This window comes from Scyliorhinus torazame, chromosome 10, assembly GCF_047496885.1.
Source record: "Scyliorhinus torazame isolate Kashiwa2021f chromosome 10, sScyTor2.1, whole genome shotgun sequence".
In the NCBI taxonomy this organism is placed as follows: Eukaryota; Metazoa; Chordata; class Chondrichthyes; order Carcharhiniformes; family Scyliorhinidae; genus Scyliorhinus; species Scyliorhinus torazame.
This window is the reverse complement of record NC_092716.1, coordinates 62,677,859-62,698,502: the sequence shown is the minus strand read 5'-3', so window position 1 is coordinate 62,698,502 and position 20,644 is coordinate 62,677,859. Positions and strand designations below refer to the sequence as shown.

The 20,644-nt window shown below is 49.9% G+C and overlaps 1 protein-coding gene across 1 annotated transcript in view; it reads left to right on the top strand.

Annotated features, from left to right (window-relative positions):
- Positions 1-20,644, top strand: part of LOC140430605 (ATP-binding cassette sub-family C member 12-like) — a 206,062-nt gene that overhangs the window by 125,396 nt on the left and 60,022 nt on the right. The window contains exon 20 of the mRNA XM_072518197.1: positions 8,781-9,007. Coding sequence (XP_072374298.1) covers positions 8,781-9,007 — 227 coding nt within the window. The remainder of the gene's footprint in view (positions 1-8,780; positions 9,008-20,644) is intronic.

Here is a 20,644-nt window from a genome sequence, read left to right as displayed (position 1 = left end):
GGTGGTTAATAGTGGGGAAGAAGATCTTAGGTTGCAGGAAGATCTAGACAGGTTGTCAGATCAGTGGCAGATGAAATTTTATCCTGAAAAGTGAGGTGATGCACTTTGGAAGGAGTAACAAGACAAGGGAGTACGCAATGAATGGCACGGCACCAGGAAGCTCAGAGAAACAGAAGGATCTTGGAATGCTTGTCCACAAATCCCTGAAGAAAGCAGGACAGGTTAATAGTGTAGTTAAGAAGGCATACGGGGCACTTGCCTTTATCAGTCCTGGAAAAAATTATAAGAGCAGGGCCATTGTGTTGGAGCTTTACAAAACTTTGATTAGAGCACAGCTGGAGAATTGTGTGCAGTTCTGGTCAACTCACTATAATAAGGATGTGATTGTACTGGAGAGAGTGCAGAGAAGATACATCAGAATTTTGCCTGGGATGGAGCATTTGAGTGATGAAGAGAGGCTGGATAGGCTCGGGTTGTTTCTTTAGAGCAGAGAGGGCTCAGGGGGACCTGATTGAGATCTATAAGATTATGAAGGTTATGGACAGGGTGGATAGGAAGCAATTGTTCCCGAGTTGAAGGGTCATTAATGAGGGGGACATGACTTTAACGTGAGGGGCAGGAGGTTAAGTGGGGATTTGAGGAAAATTCTTTTCACCCAGAGGGCAGTGGGTGTCTGGAATGTACTGCCCAGGAGGGTAGTAGAGGCAGGAAACCTCACAACCTTGAAAAGGTACATGGATAAGAATTTGACATATCACAAAATTCAAGGCTATGGGCCAAGTGCTGGAAAGTGGAATGAGTGTAGATTTAGGGCGGGATTGTCCGGCTGCGACCGCCCAGCAACTGGAAACTCCCGCCCGAGGTCAATGGACCTTTACCTAGTCCGCGGCCCAACCATCTTGCGGCCGGCGGGCAGAAGAATCCAGCCCTGTGTGTAGTTTTGAAGGTGCGGGCGCGATGAGCCAAAGGGTCGCTTCTGTTCTGTATAACTCTATGACTATGAAAACAATTGAGGCCCTCAAGTGGTCAGATTAATGGCCACTTAATGGCCTCATCCTGCTACCATTGGTATTAACCCAGAAATGGAGGGTAGGGATCTCCATGCGGGGAGCGTGATAAACAATCCTGCTTTACTTACAGGCTGCTGGAGGAGGCTGGGTGGTGGTGGTGGACCGAGGAGCTCTTTTTAAGGCACTGCCTGCTCGAGCGACCTGGCATTGGGCTGGGTGGGGCAGTTGAAAGCCAGTCCCCTGTCCTTGCTGCCATCCCACTCCCCCGTGATCAAAATGTCACACCTTTCTCGTCATCACTCACCTGTGCCTGGTCCATCCTAGATTTGAATCTCGGGTGGTTGTAGTACCGGCAGCAGCCACCAGTTCCCCAGTGGCACTGCGAGTACTGAAGAGCTGCTGGCCTCTGATTGGCTGCTTTTGGTGGGCAGGGCTTCTGCCTGTGGGGCACATCTACTGAGGGAAGGCTTCCCACAGGCCTATCAAGTGCTTGAGTGGCACAAGATGCGGCGGGCCTTCTCAAAAAGATGTGATGCAGGGCAGCCTATCACTTCCACAAGATTAAGCTCATAATCTTTTATCTCAGGAAATATAAAAGGGCAATAATTTTGATTATGTTCAAGGTACAAGTGTCAAGATTAAGTCAAGCTTTAAGAGATGCAACATACCTCAACATCTTGAATTGATTTACTTTTCTGCAGTTCATAACATTGACAAAACAAACTTAGAATTTTTTGGTCGTTCTCCTCTTCAGGAGAACTACCTTTGGGTGGGAGTTTTGTAAGGGCCCCGAAGAATCCAGCACGAGTTTTAAGGATACAAAATAATAAAGTTTATTTACTATAACAATATATACATAGTAGTAGCAGTAACTTCCCTTGCTACCTTCTCCTTCCTCTTGGTTCGTGGACTGGCCAGCTTATTTATAGTAGGAGTTTCTCCGCCCCCCTCATTGGGTAAGTTCATACTCCCATAGGATTGTGGGATAATCATTAGTCCCCAGCCAATCGTCAGTAGGCAGGTTATAACAGGGAGTGAACTGGGTGATGAGATCAACAGAAACCCTCGTTACATTACTGAAAAAGAGTTTCCATTGATCTTCTGCCAAGGTTACTGCAACTGATCCGCAGACCCCTGAGCAAATTTCTAGTGAGGCTGTCTTTAATATACTGGTATTTTAATTACAGACACATTCTGTTTTAATAAACCCATTCCTGTTAACTAATTGTATAAACTTGCATGTCAATTAAATCTGTCAGGTTGCTCAATTGTTTGCCAATCTGTTCATTAGCATTGTAAGATGTTCATTTATCGAGACCTCACAATGCTGGTGGACCCTTGTACGTATCACTGGCCCCCTCTAAAGTGACCAAAAACAGATGTTTTAAAAGAAAAGTGGTTTAACGCCACCTCGCTCCACCCACCCCTACCTTGTGTCACCCTCAAGAGCAGACAAATGGCAGGTTTCCTCATAAGTTTTAAAAAAGGATAAATATTCACTGCTCGGCATGTAAAATATCTTCATAGCAGCACACACACACACACAAAATGGTAATTCCAAAAGAGGTAGCATACTTAGGTCTTCTTTAGTCCAATGAAGAAAAAGAGGATGCGATCTACCGGCCTCATCGTGCCAGGTGAGAGAACGAGCGGGCCAGTTAGATAGTGGGAGCGGCTGAAATCGGGATCCACGCAGGGCGTCGATCGGTTTCCAATCTATCCGGCCCACTCCTGTTGGTGAGATCAGGATCTGCCATGGTGTGGCGAGAAACCAATAATCACCGATTAAGACCAATCTCCATCCCATTGATGGGAAGGACCCCCTATTGAACGGCATCCCATGATCGAACCGCCACCCCAGTGGGCAGTCACTCAGGAATCGTTTAGTACACCTGTTTAAAAATGTCAAGCTGGCGAAGTAGCTGCTTTGGGATCCAAGGAGGTGAGTAACCATCTTGGAAATCGGGCAGCCAGCCCGGGGGTGGTGGAGCTGCTGCCCCAGTGTGTAGGTGGGGATTGGGGAACTTCCAGGGAGGGACCTTTTGAGGGGGGGGGGGAGAACCTGTTTTTGCGGCGGGGGTGTATGTGCAGGGTGGGTTGGTCGGCACACTGAAGGTTGTCAGGGAATGTAAGGGTGGGGGACACCTGTGGGATTTGAGGTTCCCAGGGTGAAAGCCATAGCTGATTGTCAGTCTCTCACCCACTCCAATTCCTTACAGATATCACATTATGATAATATCGTGCACCCTGCGGAAGCTAACATCGCGGTGTGAGTGGCAGATGAGGCAGCCAGACGCCGGATAGGGCAGGGGCATCGACAGAGGCTCGAGGCAGCAGCCCATGTGCGGGGCCCACCTCACACCCTGAGGACCCGGCCAGGGAGGGGTCCAGAGGAGGAGGCCAGTGATGGCCCAGGGTGTACAGGCGTCACTGGTCTTTTGAACAGATGGCAGATAGCATGTGCTGCAAGAGGCTCTGCCTTAACAAAGTGACGGTGCGGTATCTGTGCCATATCCCTGCGGACCTGGCACCAAATGGTGGAGGTGGATATCCGTTTCTGGTGGCCGTCAAGGTCCCCGCAGACCTGAACTTCTCCCCCTCTTCCCTTCCTATCCACCATCCTCCCACTCTGTGCTCCCCTCCCAAATTGGACCGCCTCACCATGGCCCCAACCCCTCACCCAACCACCCATCATTCGTCCCCCTCCCCCTGCACCTCCATTGCCCTGTTCCACCCTCCCAGGGTCTGTGTTACATCATTCCAGGGTGATGGGCCTGTGTCGGCACTGTCAGTGGGTCAATATACAAGGCACGAGGGTGATGATAACCCGCTGTGAGTTGAGCTCTGGTGCTCTTCGATCTGTGCCATCGTCTCACTCCTGTCTGTCTGCTGCGTGCACGCACACACCCAGCACCTGCGTGTGACCATAATATTTGTTTTTCATTGTCCTCACAAATGATTGTTGGCATACAATAGTGCTTGAGTTTCACTCATTTACATATCCTTTTGATAGAATGGGATTCTTCTCACACCCATTCTTTGGAATTCCACACCAAAGCCATGAATTCTGTAAGTCCGTTTTGAACGAGTTGCTGTAATTATTTGGACAATGGACGCGATTAATCCACAGGAAAGGTTTGTTGCATTTTAATGTCTCCTCAAGGAAATGTCCTGGAAGGCAATTTGCATTTTAATTTCTTGTCCAGTAATGCCGTCTATCTTCCACGTCCTTGTGTAGTTCCATGTATATTGACAAGAACTTGATTTGATTTGAATTATTGTAACATGTACTGAAGTACAGTGAAAAATATTTTTCTGCGGCCGAGGGAACATATACAGTACGAACATCGTAGACAAAAAGAATAATCAACAGAGAACATTGACAAATGGTACATCGACAAACAATGATTAGTTACAGTGCAGACTAGGGGCCAAACAAAGCAAATACATGAGCAAGAGCAGCATAGGGCACCATAAATAGTGTTCTTATAGGGAACAGATCAGTCCGAGGGGGGAGTTGTTGAGGAGTCTTGTAGCTGTGGGGAAGAAGCTGTTCCTATGTCTGGATGTGCGGGTCTTCAGACTTCTGCCTGATGGAAGGGTCTGGAAGGAGGCAATGTCTGGGTGGGAGGGGTCTCTGATAATGCTGTCTGCCTTCCTGAGGCAGTGGGAGGTGTATACAGAATCAATGTGTGGGTGGCAAGATTGTGAGATATGTTGAGCTGAGTTCACCACACTCTGCAGTTTCTTGTGACCAGGGCTGTTAGGGCAGGTGGCACTGATGTATTGGCTGACTGTTCAAAGCGGGCATAGAACTTGTTCAGTTCATCGGGGAGGGATGCTCCAGCCCCAGATATTCCGCCTGGCCTTGCTTTGTAGCTGTGATCTTGTGTAAGCCCTGTCATAGACGTCATGGGTTTGTGGTTTGCCTGGGACTCTAGTTTGATCCGGGATTGTCTTTTGGCATCCCCGATGGCTTTCCATATGTCGTACCTGGATTTCTTATATAGGTCAGGATCATCAGACTTAAATGCCTCCGTCCGGAACTTCAGCAGGGAGTGAACCCTTTGGTTGAGCCAGGGTTTCTGATTGGGGAACACCCGTATTGTCTTCTTTGGTACACAGCCCTCGACACACTTACTGATGAAGTCTGTGACGGTGGTTGCACACTCGTCCAGGTTAGCTGCCACGGCCTTGAATATGGACCAGTCCACAGACTCCAAGCAGTCGCGGAGGATGTCCTCTGATGACTCCGACCAGCACGGCACAGTTTTTTTGACTGGCTCAGCACGCTTGAGTTGCTGTTTGTAGGCCGGAAGTAGGAGTACTGACTTGTGGTCCGATTTGCCAAAGTGTGATCGGGGAATGGAGAGGTAGGCGTCTTTGATTCTCTTGTAGTAGTGGTCCATGGTGTTTGCACCTCTGGTGGGGCAGGAGATATGTTGATGGAGTTTGGGTAGAACCTTCCTGGGATTGGCCTGGTTGAAGTCTCCAGCACGATTGTTAGGGCTTCAGGTGATTTGTTTCTTGGTTGTTGATGGTGGGGTGTAGTTCGTCAAGTGCTTTCCTCACTTCCGCCTGGGGTGGGATGTAGACTGCTGTGATGAGTGTACACAGGTGAATTCCCGTGGAAGGTAGAAAGGGCGACAGGTATTCTAGGTCTGGGGAGCAGTAGCACGCTAGGGACACCACATCCGAGCACCAGGAGGTGTTAATGAGGAGGCAAACTTGCCTGAGGCCATCATGGGGTCCATCCGGTGGATCGAGAAGCCTCCGGGTTGGATGGTGCAGTCTGGTGTGGCCGGAGTAAGCCATGTCTCGGTGAGCAGAGCACACAGCAGTTTCTCACTTTTCTCTGGGAGGAAAGTTGAGTGTTGAGGTCACCCAGCTTGTTCTCAATCGCTTGGACGTTTGCCAGGAGTATGCTGGGGAAAGGAATCTTGAAGCTGTGTAATTTAAGTTTCACCTTCAGACCGGCATGTTTTCCCTGCTTCCTGAGTCGGCGGCTGCTCTTGGATGGCAGGGCTGGCTTTGCATAAGGTAAGTGATTGCATTTGGAGGAGTCGTGGATGATGGTGGCGGTGTCAGGCTCACTGCAGGGGTTTGTACGTGGGCCATTCTGGTCTCGAGGGGCGGCGAGGTCGGGTTCGCCTTCCGGTGTGGTTGGGTGGATACCTGTCGTTCCGGAGTTGGCTCGGGCATTCCCACTTCGCTGGTGAAGTCCGCGCCCTCGCTGTCTAGTTACGCTGCGATTGGCATAATAGAGAAACTCCCGCAAAGCTTTTGTACTCAGGACATCCCAGAGTTCCTAGTCCCCAACAATGGTACCAAAACAAAAATGCTGGAAAATCTCAGCAGGTCTGGCAGCATCTGTAGGGAGAGGAAAGAGCTAATGTTTCAAGTCCAGATTACGCTTTGACAAAGCTGCCCCACCCAGCGTTGACAAAGGGTCATCTGGACTCAAAACGTTAGCTCTTTTCTCTCCCTACAGATGATGCCAGACTTGCTGAGATTTTCCCACGTTTTCTCTTTGGTTTCAGATTCCAGCATCCGCAGTAATTTGCTTTTTTCCCCGACAATGGTACAGCCTTTTCCAGAAGGGAGTTCCAAGTGTTCATGAAATCAAAAAGTATCAAGCACATCTGAACAGCACCATTTAGCCATCATCCAATGGTCTGGCAGGACGGGCAGACAGACTTTCAAAAACGGGATGAGGAAACAGCCGACTGGTTCCATGGAGACAACGTTGGCTTGATTCCTGTTCGACTACCGAACCGCACTGCACACAACAGGAGTCGCCCCGGCGGAATTATTGATAGGGACGACGACTTCACACCAGGCTGAGCCTGCTATTTCCCAATTTGGTAGTGAGGTGGAGCCAAACAGGGGAGTCAAAAAAGACATTAGGATGCCAGGAGGACGGAGAGAGGAATTAAGAAAGGGAATGCCATATATGTACGGAGTTTCGGGGATGGCTCCAGTTGGTTCCCTGCAGTCATATTGGAGAAGACAGGACACATTTCCTACAAAGTCTTAAAAAAAACATCTGCACATCTGCAACCTACTCCAGTCTCCTACTTCAGTCGAAACAGCCTCTGGCACTGAGCTTCAGCCCGTGGAGGACCCCAGGGTCTTCTCCCAACAGTGCAGACTCGAAATATGATATGGAGGCTGAGGAGACTGGTCTACCTTGGGAGACCAGTGCCGAGGACGAATCAACATCAGTGATCCTGAGACGTTCCTTGAGGAAGCAAAGGTCTCACTCCCCCGATCCGACTCCACCTGCCACGGACTCAACGCTGAGCATTAAAAGGCAGAAGAAGCCTCATCATTGCGGGAGCCATGAAACAGACTTAAGGGGGTGGGACGTTATAACCCCTACAAAGACCACAAGGGATTGTTGACTGATCGCCCTCTGGGATTTTGTGGTGTATGAGATCCCGTATTGAGCAGGCCGAGGTGTCCCCGGTGGGGACTCGATAGCTGGGCTTTCAAGACTGATCCCGACCTGTACCAGGGACTTCCCGATGGTCCTGGGCTGGGACGCTTGCTCTGTAAACCGTGGCTGTCGGGGAGTAAACTTTCTTTCCTTCGAGCCTGGGTTCACCTGCAATTATTAGTGACCTTTGAAAGATGTTCCATTTTTAAAGGGTCTGACAAATATCTTAATTTCAACTAGCTGCAATGTAAAGCTTCAAGATGTATTCTTCATCTCTTGCCTCAATCAAAGATAGACTGTCACTGCTTCCACCATGATATCACTATTCTTGCACGGCCAACCATGAATTGGAATGTTTGTCACACAAAGACATTTATTGTCTTGATTCTTGCTAATTACTTAAACTTAGTGAGCCTCCCCAATAAGTTTGAATTACCCTAAAAGAGCAGTTGGTAACTTTTAACTCTCCTCGTGTTTCTTTTGCCATTGCCAGAGTACATTATACTGCCCTCTGGTTTGAAATAAACTTAGTGTTAAGAGGCTTGTGCTCCCCGATATTATATCCTGTTCTTCATAAAATGTGCTTCCAATTGGTTTCACCAAACATGGGCGGCCAGATTTTAAAACAGAAACAGAATCGAAGGCAGATGGCTCTGCAATTTCCCATCACTGGCCAACAAGCTGGTCTCCGACCACCGTCCAACCTGTGGGTCTTGTTAGTGCAGGCAGGATTGGGGGGAGGGAGGGCTGACGGGAAGAGGGTTGGCGGGAGGGGACTGTGACAGCAGTCGATAGCTTATTTGCCCAATTAAAGGGCTGGCACACCCTCTACTGAGGCAGCAGCTGTTGGGTGGAGGGAGTCAATGTTCCATTCAGATGGGAACCCAACCCCTTCACCGCCATCCCCCTTTCATCACATCCACCATAGCTGTTAGTTCACAGCTATAGTCATCCAATGGAGGGGTTATCCCTTCACAATAACGATCTGGCAACGTCTGCACTTTTAATGGTAAAAAGCTTTTAAATATTCTTCAGACAGCGCAGAGCACTTCCATCTTGAGGCATTTTCTCTCTCTCTTCCTCCCAACTGCATAAACATTTTGTCTCCACAGTAAGGATATCTCAGAAGTGAATGGTTCTTACATGTAAATTGATCATTTACATGAGTATTCCTGATGAACGGACAGTCAAAACCTATTTATAACAGACAAACAATCATCTTGCAAGAGTTATTGAAAAATACTAACATAAGCCTCATTTTATATTCACTTGGTTAATAACCACTTAAATTGGAAATGACATTTAATTTGTTTTCTTCTTTTTAAAAAAAGATTTTAAACTGTCCAATGAAGTTCTTTGACATCACCCCAAGTGGAAGGCTAATTAACCGTTTTTCGAAGGACATGGATGAAATAGATGTGAGGCTACCTTTTTATGCTGAGAATTTTCTGCAAATGGCATTGATAATACTGTTCACAATGGCAACCATGGCAGCAGTGTTTCCATATCTTCTCATCGCGTTGGCTGTTATGCTTTTCCTTTTTGCTGTCCTGTTCAGGTTAGTTTTATGTTTGTTATTTTAAAAAATATATATTTAAGAATGAAATGTGGAAGCAAAAGGGCAGGGCTGTTGATTTACTGCTTTGCATGAATTCAGTCCTATTTCTGGTCTGAAGGATTTAGAGATTTTTACTGGTGTAGTGGAGATCAAATTCAGTTTCATGTTAGAATTCTCCACATCAGTCTTGGGATGTGAAGCTCTGTGCAAAGATCAAAAAATCATAAAATATACCCCACTGGGATCAACATTTTAAAAATTCCAGATGGCAAATTGAAAATTCAAGATCACTTTTGGAAGATTTAATGACATATTGAGGCTACCTATGGTTACCGTGTGCAAGACATCAGAGGGTAGCACAGTGGTTAGCACTGCTGCTTCACAGCACCTGCGACCCGGGTTCGATTCCCGGCTTGGGTCACTGTCTGTGTGGAGTCTGCACGTTCTCCCCGTGTCTGCGTGGGTTTCCTCTGGGTGCTCGGGTTTTCTCCCACAAATCCTGAAAGATGTGCTTGTTAGGTGAATTGGACATTCTGAATTCTTCCTCAGTGTACCCGAACAGGCGCCGGAGTGGGATGACCAGGGGATGTTCACAGTACCTTCATTGCAGTGTTAATGTAAGCCCACTTATGACACTAATAAAAATTATTATAAATGCTGGAAATGCACAGTTGGTCCATCAACATTTGAAAAGAAAGGTCCTTGCTCATAAAATCTATTATTTAAAATATTTTAATGAAGAAACTGGGTGGCATGGACAAACTGGGCCGAAGGGCCTGTTTCCATGCTGTAAACATCTATGACTCGATGATTCTATGAAGATCCTACACTTGAAATGTTAACTAATTTTTTCTCCTTTCAGGAACTGGCAGTCTTGACTGCTGATTTCCAGGATTTTCTGTTTTTATGTCACAGTAGATACTTCACTATTCGTTACCTTCTGCTGAAAGTGTTTGAATGCCTCTAATAAGTTATTAATTATAATAATAATAAACTTTATTGTTGCAAGTGGGCTTACATTAACACTGCAGTGAAGTTACTTCAATGGAAGTGTCTTATCCCACGCAAGTCATTTGATGAGCTGAGGGAGGACCCAGCAGAAAGGGATTGGAAACAGTTGCAGAAATGATGAAGCTGTCTCTCAGGGTAATGCTGCATTCGTCCCACCCAATGACACAACACGAGTCATTTAGGACGCGCTATATAACCTGAAGAACCAGTCAGTGCCCCGTGTTTGCGTGGGTTTCACCCCCACAACCCAAAGATGTGCAGGGTAGGTGGATTGGCCATGCTAAATTGCCCCTTAACTTGAAAAAATGAATTGGGTACTCTAAATTTATTTTTAAGAAAGGAGAATATGACTTTTCTTCAGGACTGAATCTGATCTATTCCTGAACTCCACCTTCTGCTCCACCTTCTCCACCTTCCTCTCCAACTACATAATCCATCACATCTCTGCCCTCTCCAGCTTTGAAGAAGAACCATACGGACTCAAAATGTTAACTCTATTTCTCTCTCTACAGATGCTGACAGAACTTTTTCTGTCTTTATTTTCTATTATATATAATAAATTGATTACTGTATGAAAACCACCTTCTGTACATGTAATTAGTACTGGCTACAAACATGGTGGGACTACTCCTTCTCTCCAGAACATGTTTTAAAATAAAACCTCAGTAACACAGGCACGTTGTCAACTAAAAACCCAGCAAGTGATACTGCCATGTATTTAAATATGCTTTGACACCTTAATGACAAAAATGCACAAAATGATTCTGCACATAAAGCACACCCTAAGGCAAATCAAGCAAGAAACAACCCAAATGTCTGCGAAAATGAATCATCAAACACCTACTCACCAGTGCCAGCATCCCAGTATAGGGATTCAAGGAAATTAATTGTTTTGAGATATGCCTTCTAATTAAATCTAAAATTGAGACAACTTCATTCAGAAGGAATCATTTCAACCAGAGAAACCTCGTGATAAATATGATCTTATTACATTCCAAATTAACAAACAGATATAAAAATAAAAACACAAGTTCCAACAGAATCAACAATGGGCAGGAGGGCTTCCAGTGGCGACATGAAAGTGGAGGTCGCACATTGGGTGGCCACCATGAGAGCTTTCATTTTTTGGCCCTTTTCACCCAGTTTTGAGGGAGATTTTATATGATCGGTCTCCAGTAAAGTTATGGTTATCAGAGGATGTTGAAAACTCAACAGAAGGATACAGGACGAAAAGGAATGAGCGCTAGTCCGCCTGAGAGCTTGAGTTTGGTGAGGAGTGCTGTGTGAGGCAAGATGGCGGGGGCAAGCTTGCCGGGTGGGGCTGCACCATAACTGTGGACATGCAGGCCGAGGTGATGGCGGTGGAGTTTGAGCGGCAGTTTGCCAAGCATTTTGAGCAGCATGGAAAGGAGATGATGTGAATGCTCAAACAGTTGGTGGATGACACATTGGCCCCGATAAAGGTGCTCTTGAAAAGACATCGATGGTGGTGCGGGAGCATGGAGAGGTGTTGCAGAGTGTGGACGAGGCATTGTTGCGGCATATCGACCAGCTCATCTCAGTGGGAGAGGCACTGTGGATGGTGGAGGAGAGTAATAAGGAACTAAGAGCCAAAGTGGAGAACTTGGAGAACAGATCACGGTGCAGAATCTTCGAATCGTGGGACTGCCTGAGGAGTTGGAGGGCCAGAGGCTGATGGGTACTTTTGGAGATGTTTACCAAGTTCTTGGGAGAGGAGGCGAACATCTCCCTCTTTGAGCTGGATAGGGCTGATTGGTCGCTCTGGCTGAAGACAAAGGCGAGTGATCCACCAAGAGCTGTGATAGTCTGTTTTCACAGCTATCAGATGAAGGAGAAGGTCCCGAGATGGGCCAAGCTGAATCAGGAGGTGAGATGGGAAGGCAGTAGTGTTCGTATAGACCAGGATGTCACGGAGGAGCTGGCAAAACGATGGACGGCCTTTAACAGGGCAAAGGCGATACTTTTATTCGAGTAATGTGCAGTTCGAGATAGTCTACCTGGCGAAATTTTGAGTCATGTGTAACTCCAGAAACTATTACTTTGAGATGGCGGAGGGGGCGAAGGTGCTCGTGAGGACTGATGGATTAGGACTGAACTGAATTTAGACTTTGTTTTCTTACGTGGTGGTTGAGAGAGCTTGGCTTGGGAATGGTGGAATAATGTGTTGGGGGCACAGTGTTCTTTCTCCTTTTGTTTTGGGAGTTTATTGTGTTTGGTTGGTTTAGAAGCACCGGACATGGGTTTTTTTTAGACAGGGGCTGTTTAGCACAGGGCTAAATTGCTGGCTTTGAAAGCAGACCAAGGCAGGCCAGTAGCACGGTTCAATTCCCGTAACAGCCTCCCAGAACAGGCACCGGAATGCGGCGACTAGGGGCTTTTCACAGTAACTTCATTTTTGAAGCCTACTTGTGACAATAAGCGATTTTTATTTTTCATTTTTTCTGTTGGTTTTTGTATTAGGTATGTGGGGGGGAGGGGGCTCATGCGGGGACCGCCTTGCTCACAAACTTAAGTTGGCGGGTGAATGGGTATGAGGTGGGAGGAAGGGCCGGGCGGGTGAACGGGTATGAGGTGGGAGGAAGGGCCGGGCGGGTGAACGGGTATGAGGTGGGAGGAAGGGCCAGGCCAAGCCTATGTGGACAGGTTTTGATAGGCCTGGGAAGTGTGAATACTGGGGGGATAGGGAGTATGCAGAGAGGAGTGGTTTTGGGGGGGGAAGTGGTTGGAGGGTTTCTGGGAAGGGGAGAGGGGTAGCTGGCTAACAGGGACTAGGGGGTAGGGCTTGTGTGGGCCAGGGGTCGCAATGTGTGGCAGGGCCGGTGGTCGGTGGTTATGGCTGATAGGAGGGGGCGAGGGGGTGACGGACCCCCAGTCCAAATGGAAGCGTGAAAGGTGCGGGGGTTGGGTGGACGTGTGAAGCGGGCAAGAGTCTTCATGCATTTGAAGAGCTTGAGAGCCGATATGGTGCTGCTGAAGGACACCCATTTGAGGGTGAAGGACCAGAATAGGCTTCAGAAGGATTGGGTGAGTCAGGTGTTCGGGTTTTGATAGCAGGGCCTGAGGGTTAGTGGTACTGGTGGGTAAGAGAGTTAGGTGTCAGATGGAGACGGTGGCGGCAGATCCGGAGGGCAGATACGTTATATTAACGGGTGCTTTGGAGGGGAGGTTGGTTTTGTTGCTTAGCGTGTATGACTTGAATTGGGATCATTTATGGTTTATCAAGAGGATGTTGGCGGCTAAACCAAGTCTGGACAGGCACCAGTTAATATTAGGTGGGGATTTAAATACAGTGTTGCATCCGAAAATGGATCGATCTAAGCCGTGCTAATTGACCCCTTCGCGGGGGAACGAGGGTGTGGGCAGCTTTTATCAAGGAGATGGACGGAGTGGACCCATGGCGGTTCTTACATCCAGGGGGCAGAGAGCTATCCTTTTTTTTCGGCAGTGCATAATGTATAATCGAGGATTGACTTATTTATTATGGGGAGGTCGTTGTTGTCGGGGGTGAGGAAAGCGGAATACTCAGTGATTATCATTTCGAATCATGCTCCGCATTTAGTGGATGTGGTCCTTGAGAAGGAGCCTGAACAGAGGCCAGCGTGGTGCTTGGATACGGGTCTGCTTGCGGATCTGAGTTTGTGTCTGAGGATGGGAAGGTGATTGTTGATTATGTGAGGTTTCATAAGAATGGGGAGGTCTCACCTTTGGTGGCTTGGGCGGCGCTGAAGATAGTGGTAAGGGGTGAGATCATCTCGAATAAGGCTCAGGCGGATAGGGAGGCAAGAGAGGAGCGGCTGGTGGATGAAATCTTGGAAGTTGATGGAAAGTATGCAGACGATCCCACTCCGGAGCTTTTGGTCAGCAGAAAGGAACTGCAGATGCAGTTTGACCATTTGTCTACAGGAAAAGCAGTATGCCAGTTAAGGCGGGCACAGGTTGTGGTGTACGAGTACGGGGGAAGGCCAGTCGCCTGCTGCTGGAGCAGTTCTGCAGGCAGACGGCCTCGTGAGAGATTGTTCACATCCAGTATGGGGGCGAAGGGGCTGGTGGTGATTCCGGAGCAGGTGAACAGGGCATTTGAGGAATTTTATAAGAGGTTGTATATGTTGGAGCATCAGGGGATGAGTCAGATATGAGGGAGTTTTTGGAGGGGCCGGAGTGTCCTCAAGTAGGAGAGGAGGAGAAGGCAGGGTTGGAGGATCCAGTGGGGACGGAGGAGGTTCGGATGGCGATAGTGAAGATACAAATGGGCCAAACGGTGGCGCAGTCGTTAGCACTGCTGCCTCACAGCGCCAGGGACCCGGGTTCGATTCTGTGGTAAACACCACTGGTAACACATTGCATGTATTACGGTACTGCCACTGTATTACAGGTACCACAGTAAATCCCAGCCTGCTGGCTCCTCCTAGCAGGCGGCGTATAAAAGTGTAAGCTCTCCTGCGCTGCTCCCATTCTGGTTGCAGTTGCAGGAGGCACAACATCTTGTGCAATAAAGCCTCGATTGTTTCTCCATTCTCGTCTCTTGGTAATTGACGGTACATCAATTTATTGCACAATATTTTAAAAGATGGACTTCCTAATCAGGTCTGATCGCCTGGAGCTAACGCCACGTCTGCCTTCAAGCACTGGCTAGCCTGCTTTGAAGGCTACCTCAGAGCACCCACTGAAGAACTCTCGGACCCACAGAAGCTCCAAGTCCTCTACTCACGGGTGCGCCATCAAAATTTTCCCCTCATCCGGGATGCGCCCACCTACACAGAAGCGATGACGCTACTAAAGGGACACTACATTAAGTCGGTGAATCAAGTGTACGCCAGGCACCTCCTGGCCATTAAAGGGCAACTCCCGGGGGAAACTCTGGACAATTTCTTGCGGGCGCTACAGATTCTCGGTAGGAACTGTGACTGCCAGGCAGTTTCGGCAGTCCAACACACCGAACTACTAATCAGAGACGCTTATGTCACGGGCATTAAGTCTACGTACGTTCGCCAGCGGATATTGGAAGGGGATACGCTCAATCTTGCAGAGCCTGTGCCCTGGAAGTGGCCTCCCGTAATCTGGAGGCCTATACCTCCGACCGCACGGCACCCTCATGGGCATCGTGGGCCCCACCAGCTGCCGACTTGAGTACACCGCAAGCCTGCACCGTGCGGCAGCCAGCCAACTCCAGAGGGCCCAAACGTTATTTTTGTGGCCAGAGCAAACATCCCAGGCATCGCTGCCAAGCGCGGAGCACGACCTGCAACGGGTGCGGGAAGATGGGCAACTTCGTTTCCGTTTGCCAGGCCCGGTTGGTCGCCGCTGTTTCCAGACTCGGCATTGCTACACCCCCCATGTGTGATCCAGGGGCGCCGCCATCTTCTCCATCACTAGCCACATGTGCCTCAGGACCCTGCTCGTCTGGCCGTTCACTGCCCGGTGATACCTCCTCCTCTGCTGATCAGCCAGGGACCTCCCAACATCTTCCGCAGCTCGCCCCCATCACCCTGGATCAGTCTCGGCCCCGCAACCTCCCGACCGCTATGACGATGGTAAAGATCAACGGGCACGAGACGACCTGCCGCATTTACGCCGGGAGCACAGAGAGTTTCATCCACCCTGCTACGGTAAGGCGCTGCTCCCTCTCGGTACTCCACGTCCCCCAGAAAAACTCCCTGGCCTCCAGATCCCATTCCGTGAAAATCCAGGGGTTCTGTGTCGCGACCCTCACCGTTCAGGGCGGAGAGTTCAGCAACCTCAGGCTCTATGTCCTCCCCCATCTCTGCGCTGCCCTGTTACTAGGTCTTGACTTTCAATGCCACCTCCAAAGCCTTCCTTTGAAATTCGGAGGACACCTGCCCCCCCTCATCATCTGTGGCCTCACGACCTTTAAGGTCGATCCACCTTCACTGTTTGCAAACCTCACCCTGGACTGCAAGCCCGTCGCCACTAGGAGCAGACGGTACAGTGCGCAGGACAGGGCCTTTATCAAGTCGGAGGTCCAACGGCTTCTGCGGGAGGGGATCATTGAGGCCAGCAACAGCCCCTGGAGAACTCAAGTGGTGATAGTGAAGACTGGGGAGAAGCAGAGGATGGTCATTGACTACAGTCAGACCATCAACCGGTACACGCAGCTCCACGCATACCCCCTCCCACGCATATCTGACATGATCAATCAGATTGCGCAGTATCGAGTCTTCTCCACAGTAGACTTGAAGTCCGCCTACCACCAGCTCCCCATCTGCCCGGAGGACAGCCAATACATTGCATTCGAAGCAGATGGCCGCCTCTATCATTTCCTTAGAGTTCCCTTCGGTGTCACCAATGGGGTCTCGGTCTTCCAGTGAGAGATGGACCGAATGGTTGACCAGTATGGGCTGCTGGCCACGTTCCCGTACCTAGATAATGTCGCCATCTGCAGCCACGATCAGCAGGACCACGACGCAAACGTCCAAACATTCCTCCATACAGCCAAACTCCTTAACCTCACCTACAATAAGGAGAAATGCGTGTTCCGCACCAACCACTTAGCCATCCTTGGCTACGTTGTGGAAAATGGAGTCCCAGGGCCCGACCCCGACCGCATGCGCCCCCTCCTCGAACTCCCTCTCCCCGACAGCCCTAAGGGCCTGAAACGGTGCCTGGGGTTCTTTTCCTACTATGCCCAGTGGGTCCCTAATTACGCGGACAAAGCCCGCCCACTCATCAAGTCTACAATTTTTCCCCTGACGGCTGAGGTCTACCAGGCCTTCAACCACATCAAGGCGGACATCACCAAGGCCACGATGCACGCGGTCGACGAGACCATCCCCTTTCAGTTCCTGCTCAGCAAGTGCACCACCTCGAGCTGGGTGACCAGCTACAACCCCCAGGGAAACGGGCATGTGTACTTCCTCAACGTAATTGATGAGTACTCCCGGTTCCCCTTCGCCATCCCATGCCCCGACATGACTTCTGCCACGGTCATTAAAGCCCTGCATAGAAGCTTCACTCTGTTCGGATTCTCCACTTATATCCACAGCGACCAGGGATCCTCTTTCATGAGTGATGAGCTGCGTCAGTTCCTGCTCAGCAAGGGCATCGCCTCGAGAAGTATGACCATCTGCAACCCCTGGGGAAATGGGCAGGTGGAGAGGGAGAACGGGACGGTCTGGAAGGCCGTCCTGCTGGCCCTGCGGTCTGGAAATCTCCCGGTCTCCCGCTGGCAGGAGGTCCTCGCCGACGTGCTCCACTCCATCCGGTCGCTCCTGTGCACCGCTACTAATGAGACCTCTCACAAACGTGTGTTTGCCTTCCCTAAGACGTCCACCTCCGGGGTCTCGCTCCCAACATGGCTGACAGTTCCTGGACCCGTCGTCCTCCGAAAGCACGTGCAGAGGCATAAATCGGATCCCTTGGCTGAGAAAGTCCACCTCCTCCATGCAAACCCGCAGTACGCCTACGTGGCACACCCCGACGGGCGACAGGACAGTCTCCCTCCGGGACCTGGCACCCGCTGGGTCCCCACCCACAACCCCCGACATGATACCGCTCCTATCCCCTCCGGTTGCCTCATTCACCCTTGCGCCACCCACCCTCCCACCAGTGAACCTCACCACAGCCCCCACCCCAGCAGGATCCGTCCCCTCACTGGATCCACTAAGGGGTGACGAAAAAGAGGACAACACGCTCCCGGAGTCGCAGGTGACCATGTCGGCGCCCACACCACCACCAGGACTGAGGCAATCGCAGCGGAGGGTCAGAGCCCCTGACAGACTCAATCTGTAATGTTTTTCTTCACCCCCTGCCGACTCTTTTTTAAACAGGGGGTGAATGTGGTAAACACCACTGGTAACACATTGCATGTATTACGGTACTGCCACTGTATTACAGGTACCACAGTAAATCCCAGCCTGCTGGCTCCTCCCAGCAGACGTCGTATAAAAGTATAAGCTCTCCTGCGCTGCTCCCATTCTGGTTCAAGCTGCAGAAGGCACAACATCTTGTGCAATAAAGCCTCGATTGTTTCACCATTCTTGTCTCGTGGTAATTGACGGTACATCACATTCCCACCTCGGGTGACTGTCCATGTGGAGTTTGCACTTCACCCCCTTGTCTGCGTGGTGCTATGTTTCCTCCGGGTGCTACGATTTCCTCCTACAGTCCAAAGATGTGCAGATTAGGTGGATCGAACATGCTAAATTGGCCCTTAGGGTGAGGTTACAGGGCGGGGGATAGGGCCTAGGTAGGGTGGCCTTTCAAAGGGTTGGTGCAGACTTGACGGGCAGAATGGTCTTTTTCTGTACTGTAGGGATTCTATGATTCTAAAGCACCGGGCTGGATGGGTTCCAGGTGGAATTCTATGATACGTTTTTGGGTATCCTGGCACCACCCTGTTGGTGGAGATGTTTGAGGATGCAGTGGCTAAAGGGACGTTCCTAGAAATGAGGGGACAGGCATCTGTTTCGCTGTTGGTAAAAAAGGATAAGGACCCGATGGAGTGTGGGTCGTATTGGCTAATATCTCTGCTGAATGTGGATGCCAAGATTCTTGACAAAGCTTAGGTTAGAGAAATGCCATCCACAACTAATTGGGGAGGATCAGACGGGGTTTGTAATGGGGAGGCAGTTGTCCTCGAATGTGCAGTGCTTGTTAAATGTGGTGCCCTCCCCATAGAAGTGGGGGAGGGGGGAGATGGAGGTGGTGGTGGCTCTGGATGCGGAGAAGGCGTTTGATCGAGTAGAATGGAGTTATTTGTTTGCAGTGTTGGAGCAGTTTGGATTGGGCCTGCGTTTGTGGTGTGGGTCAAATTGTTATGTAAGGAATCGAAGGCGAGTGTTTATACAAATGAGGTGAACTCGGGATATTTTCAGCTGCAGAGATGAAAGAGATAGGGGTGTACCATGTCCCTCCTTTTGTTTGAGCTGGCTATAGAGTCCTTGGCAATTGTGCTGAGGAGCTCGAATAAGTGGAGGGGGATAGTCAGGGAGTGTGGAACCTGAGGTGTCCCTGTACGCTGATGGACTTTTGTTGTATATTTCTAACCCGAGTCCCACGGTGGGGGATACAATGGGGCTGCTCAGGCAATTTGAGGTTTTTTGGGATATAAATTTAATTTGAAGAGAGGGTTTTTTGGGTTCCTCTCTGGGGGCAAGAGCTGGTCTGGGGGGGCGGGATTACCATCTCTTGTGGCGACTACTCATTTCAGGTACCTGGGGGTGCAGGTGGCTCCTGACTGGGCCCAGCTCCGTAAATCAAATTTTCCTAGCCTGGTGGGTAGGGTCAAGGCAGATGTGTTGAGATGGGGCAGCCTCCCCTATCATTGGCATTCTGGGTGCAGGCAGTAAAGGTGAATATCTTGCCACAGTTTTTATTTTTATTCAGTGCTTGTCGGTCAATTTGCCGAAGGCGTTTTTTATGGGGGTGGAGTGCCTGATTTTGTCATTTTTTGGTCGGGTAAGATGGCGAGGATTCGGAAGACGGTTCTTCAGAGAGGGCGACAGTTGGGGGGGGTTTGGCTCTTCCGAATCTGATGTATTAATAATGGGCAATGAGTGCCGAGAAGATGCGGGGCCGCGGTAGGGAGACAGAAGCAATATGGGTGAGGATGGAGGCAGGCTCATGGGGGGCTGCGGGCACTGGCAACAGCGCTGCTCCCGTTTGACCCTGGGAAATACTCAGGTAGTCTGGTAGTGATAGCCACACTGAAGATTCAGAGGCAATTTTGGCAGCATTTTAAGTAAGGGGTGGGATCGAATCTGATGCCGGTTCGAGCGAATCATGTGTTTGAGCCGCTGTAACTGGATGGTAGGGTTCAGGGATGGGAGGAGCAGAGGGCGATGGAAACGAAGGACCTATTTTTGGATGGGCGGGTTGTAGGTTCGGAGGAGCTAACCGAGAAGTTTGGGATTCTACGGGGGCGGACTTTAGATTTATACATGTGCAGGACTTTACACAGAAGGCTTTCCCGACGTTTCCGGTGACACCTCCCTCCTCGTTGTTGGAGGGGGTGTCATCAGTGATGGGATTGGAAGGGGGGGAAAATCATCTGGACGATTTATGGGAGGATTTTGGAGCAGGATATGGTGGCGCTGGAGGGGATTAAGGCAAAGTGGGAGGAGGAGCTGGGGGTGGCAATGGAGGAGGGGTTGTGGTGTGAGGTGTTGCAGATGGTAAATGCCTCAACCTCATGTGCGAGGCTGTGGTTAATAAAATTAAAGTTGAGGCATAGGGATCAGCTGACGAGGTCAAGGATGAGCCGTTTTTTTGAGGGGGCGGAGGACTTTTGCGAGCGGGTAGGAGGGGCCAGGCCAACCATGTCCATATAGATTATCATAGAATTTACAGTGCAGAAGGAGGCCATTCGGCCCACCGAGTCTGCACCAGCTCTTGGAAAGAGCACCCTACCCAAGGTCAACCCCTCCACCCTATCCCCATAACCCAGTAACCCCACCCAACACTAAGGGCAATTTTGGACACTAAGGGCAATTTAGCATGGCCAATCCACCTAACCGGCACATCTTTGGACTGTGGAAGGAAACCGGAGCACCCGGAGGAAACCCACGCACACACGGGGAGGATATGCAGACTCCGCACAGACAGTGACCCAAGCCGGAATCGAACCTGGGACGCTGGAGCTGTGAAGCA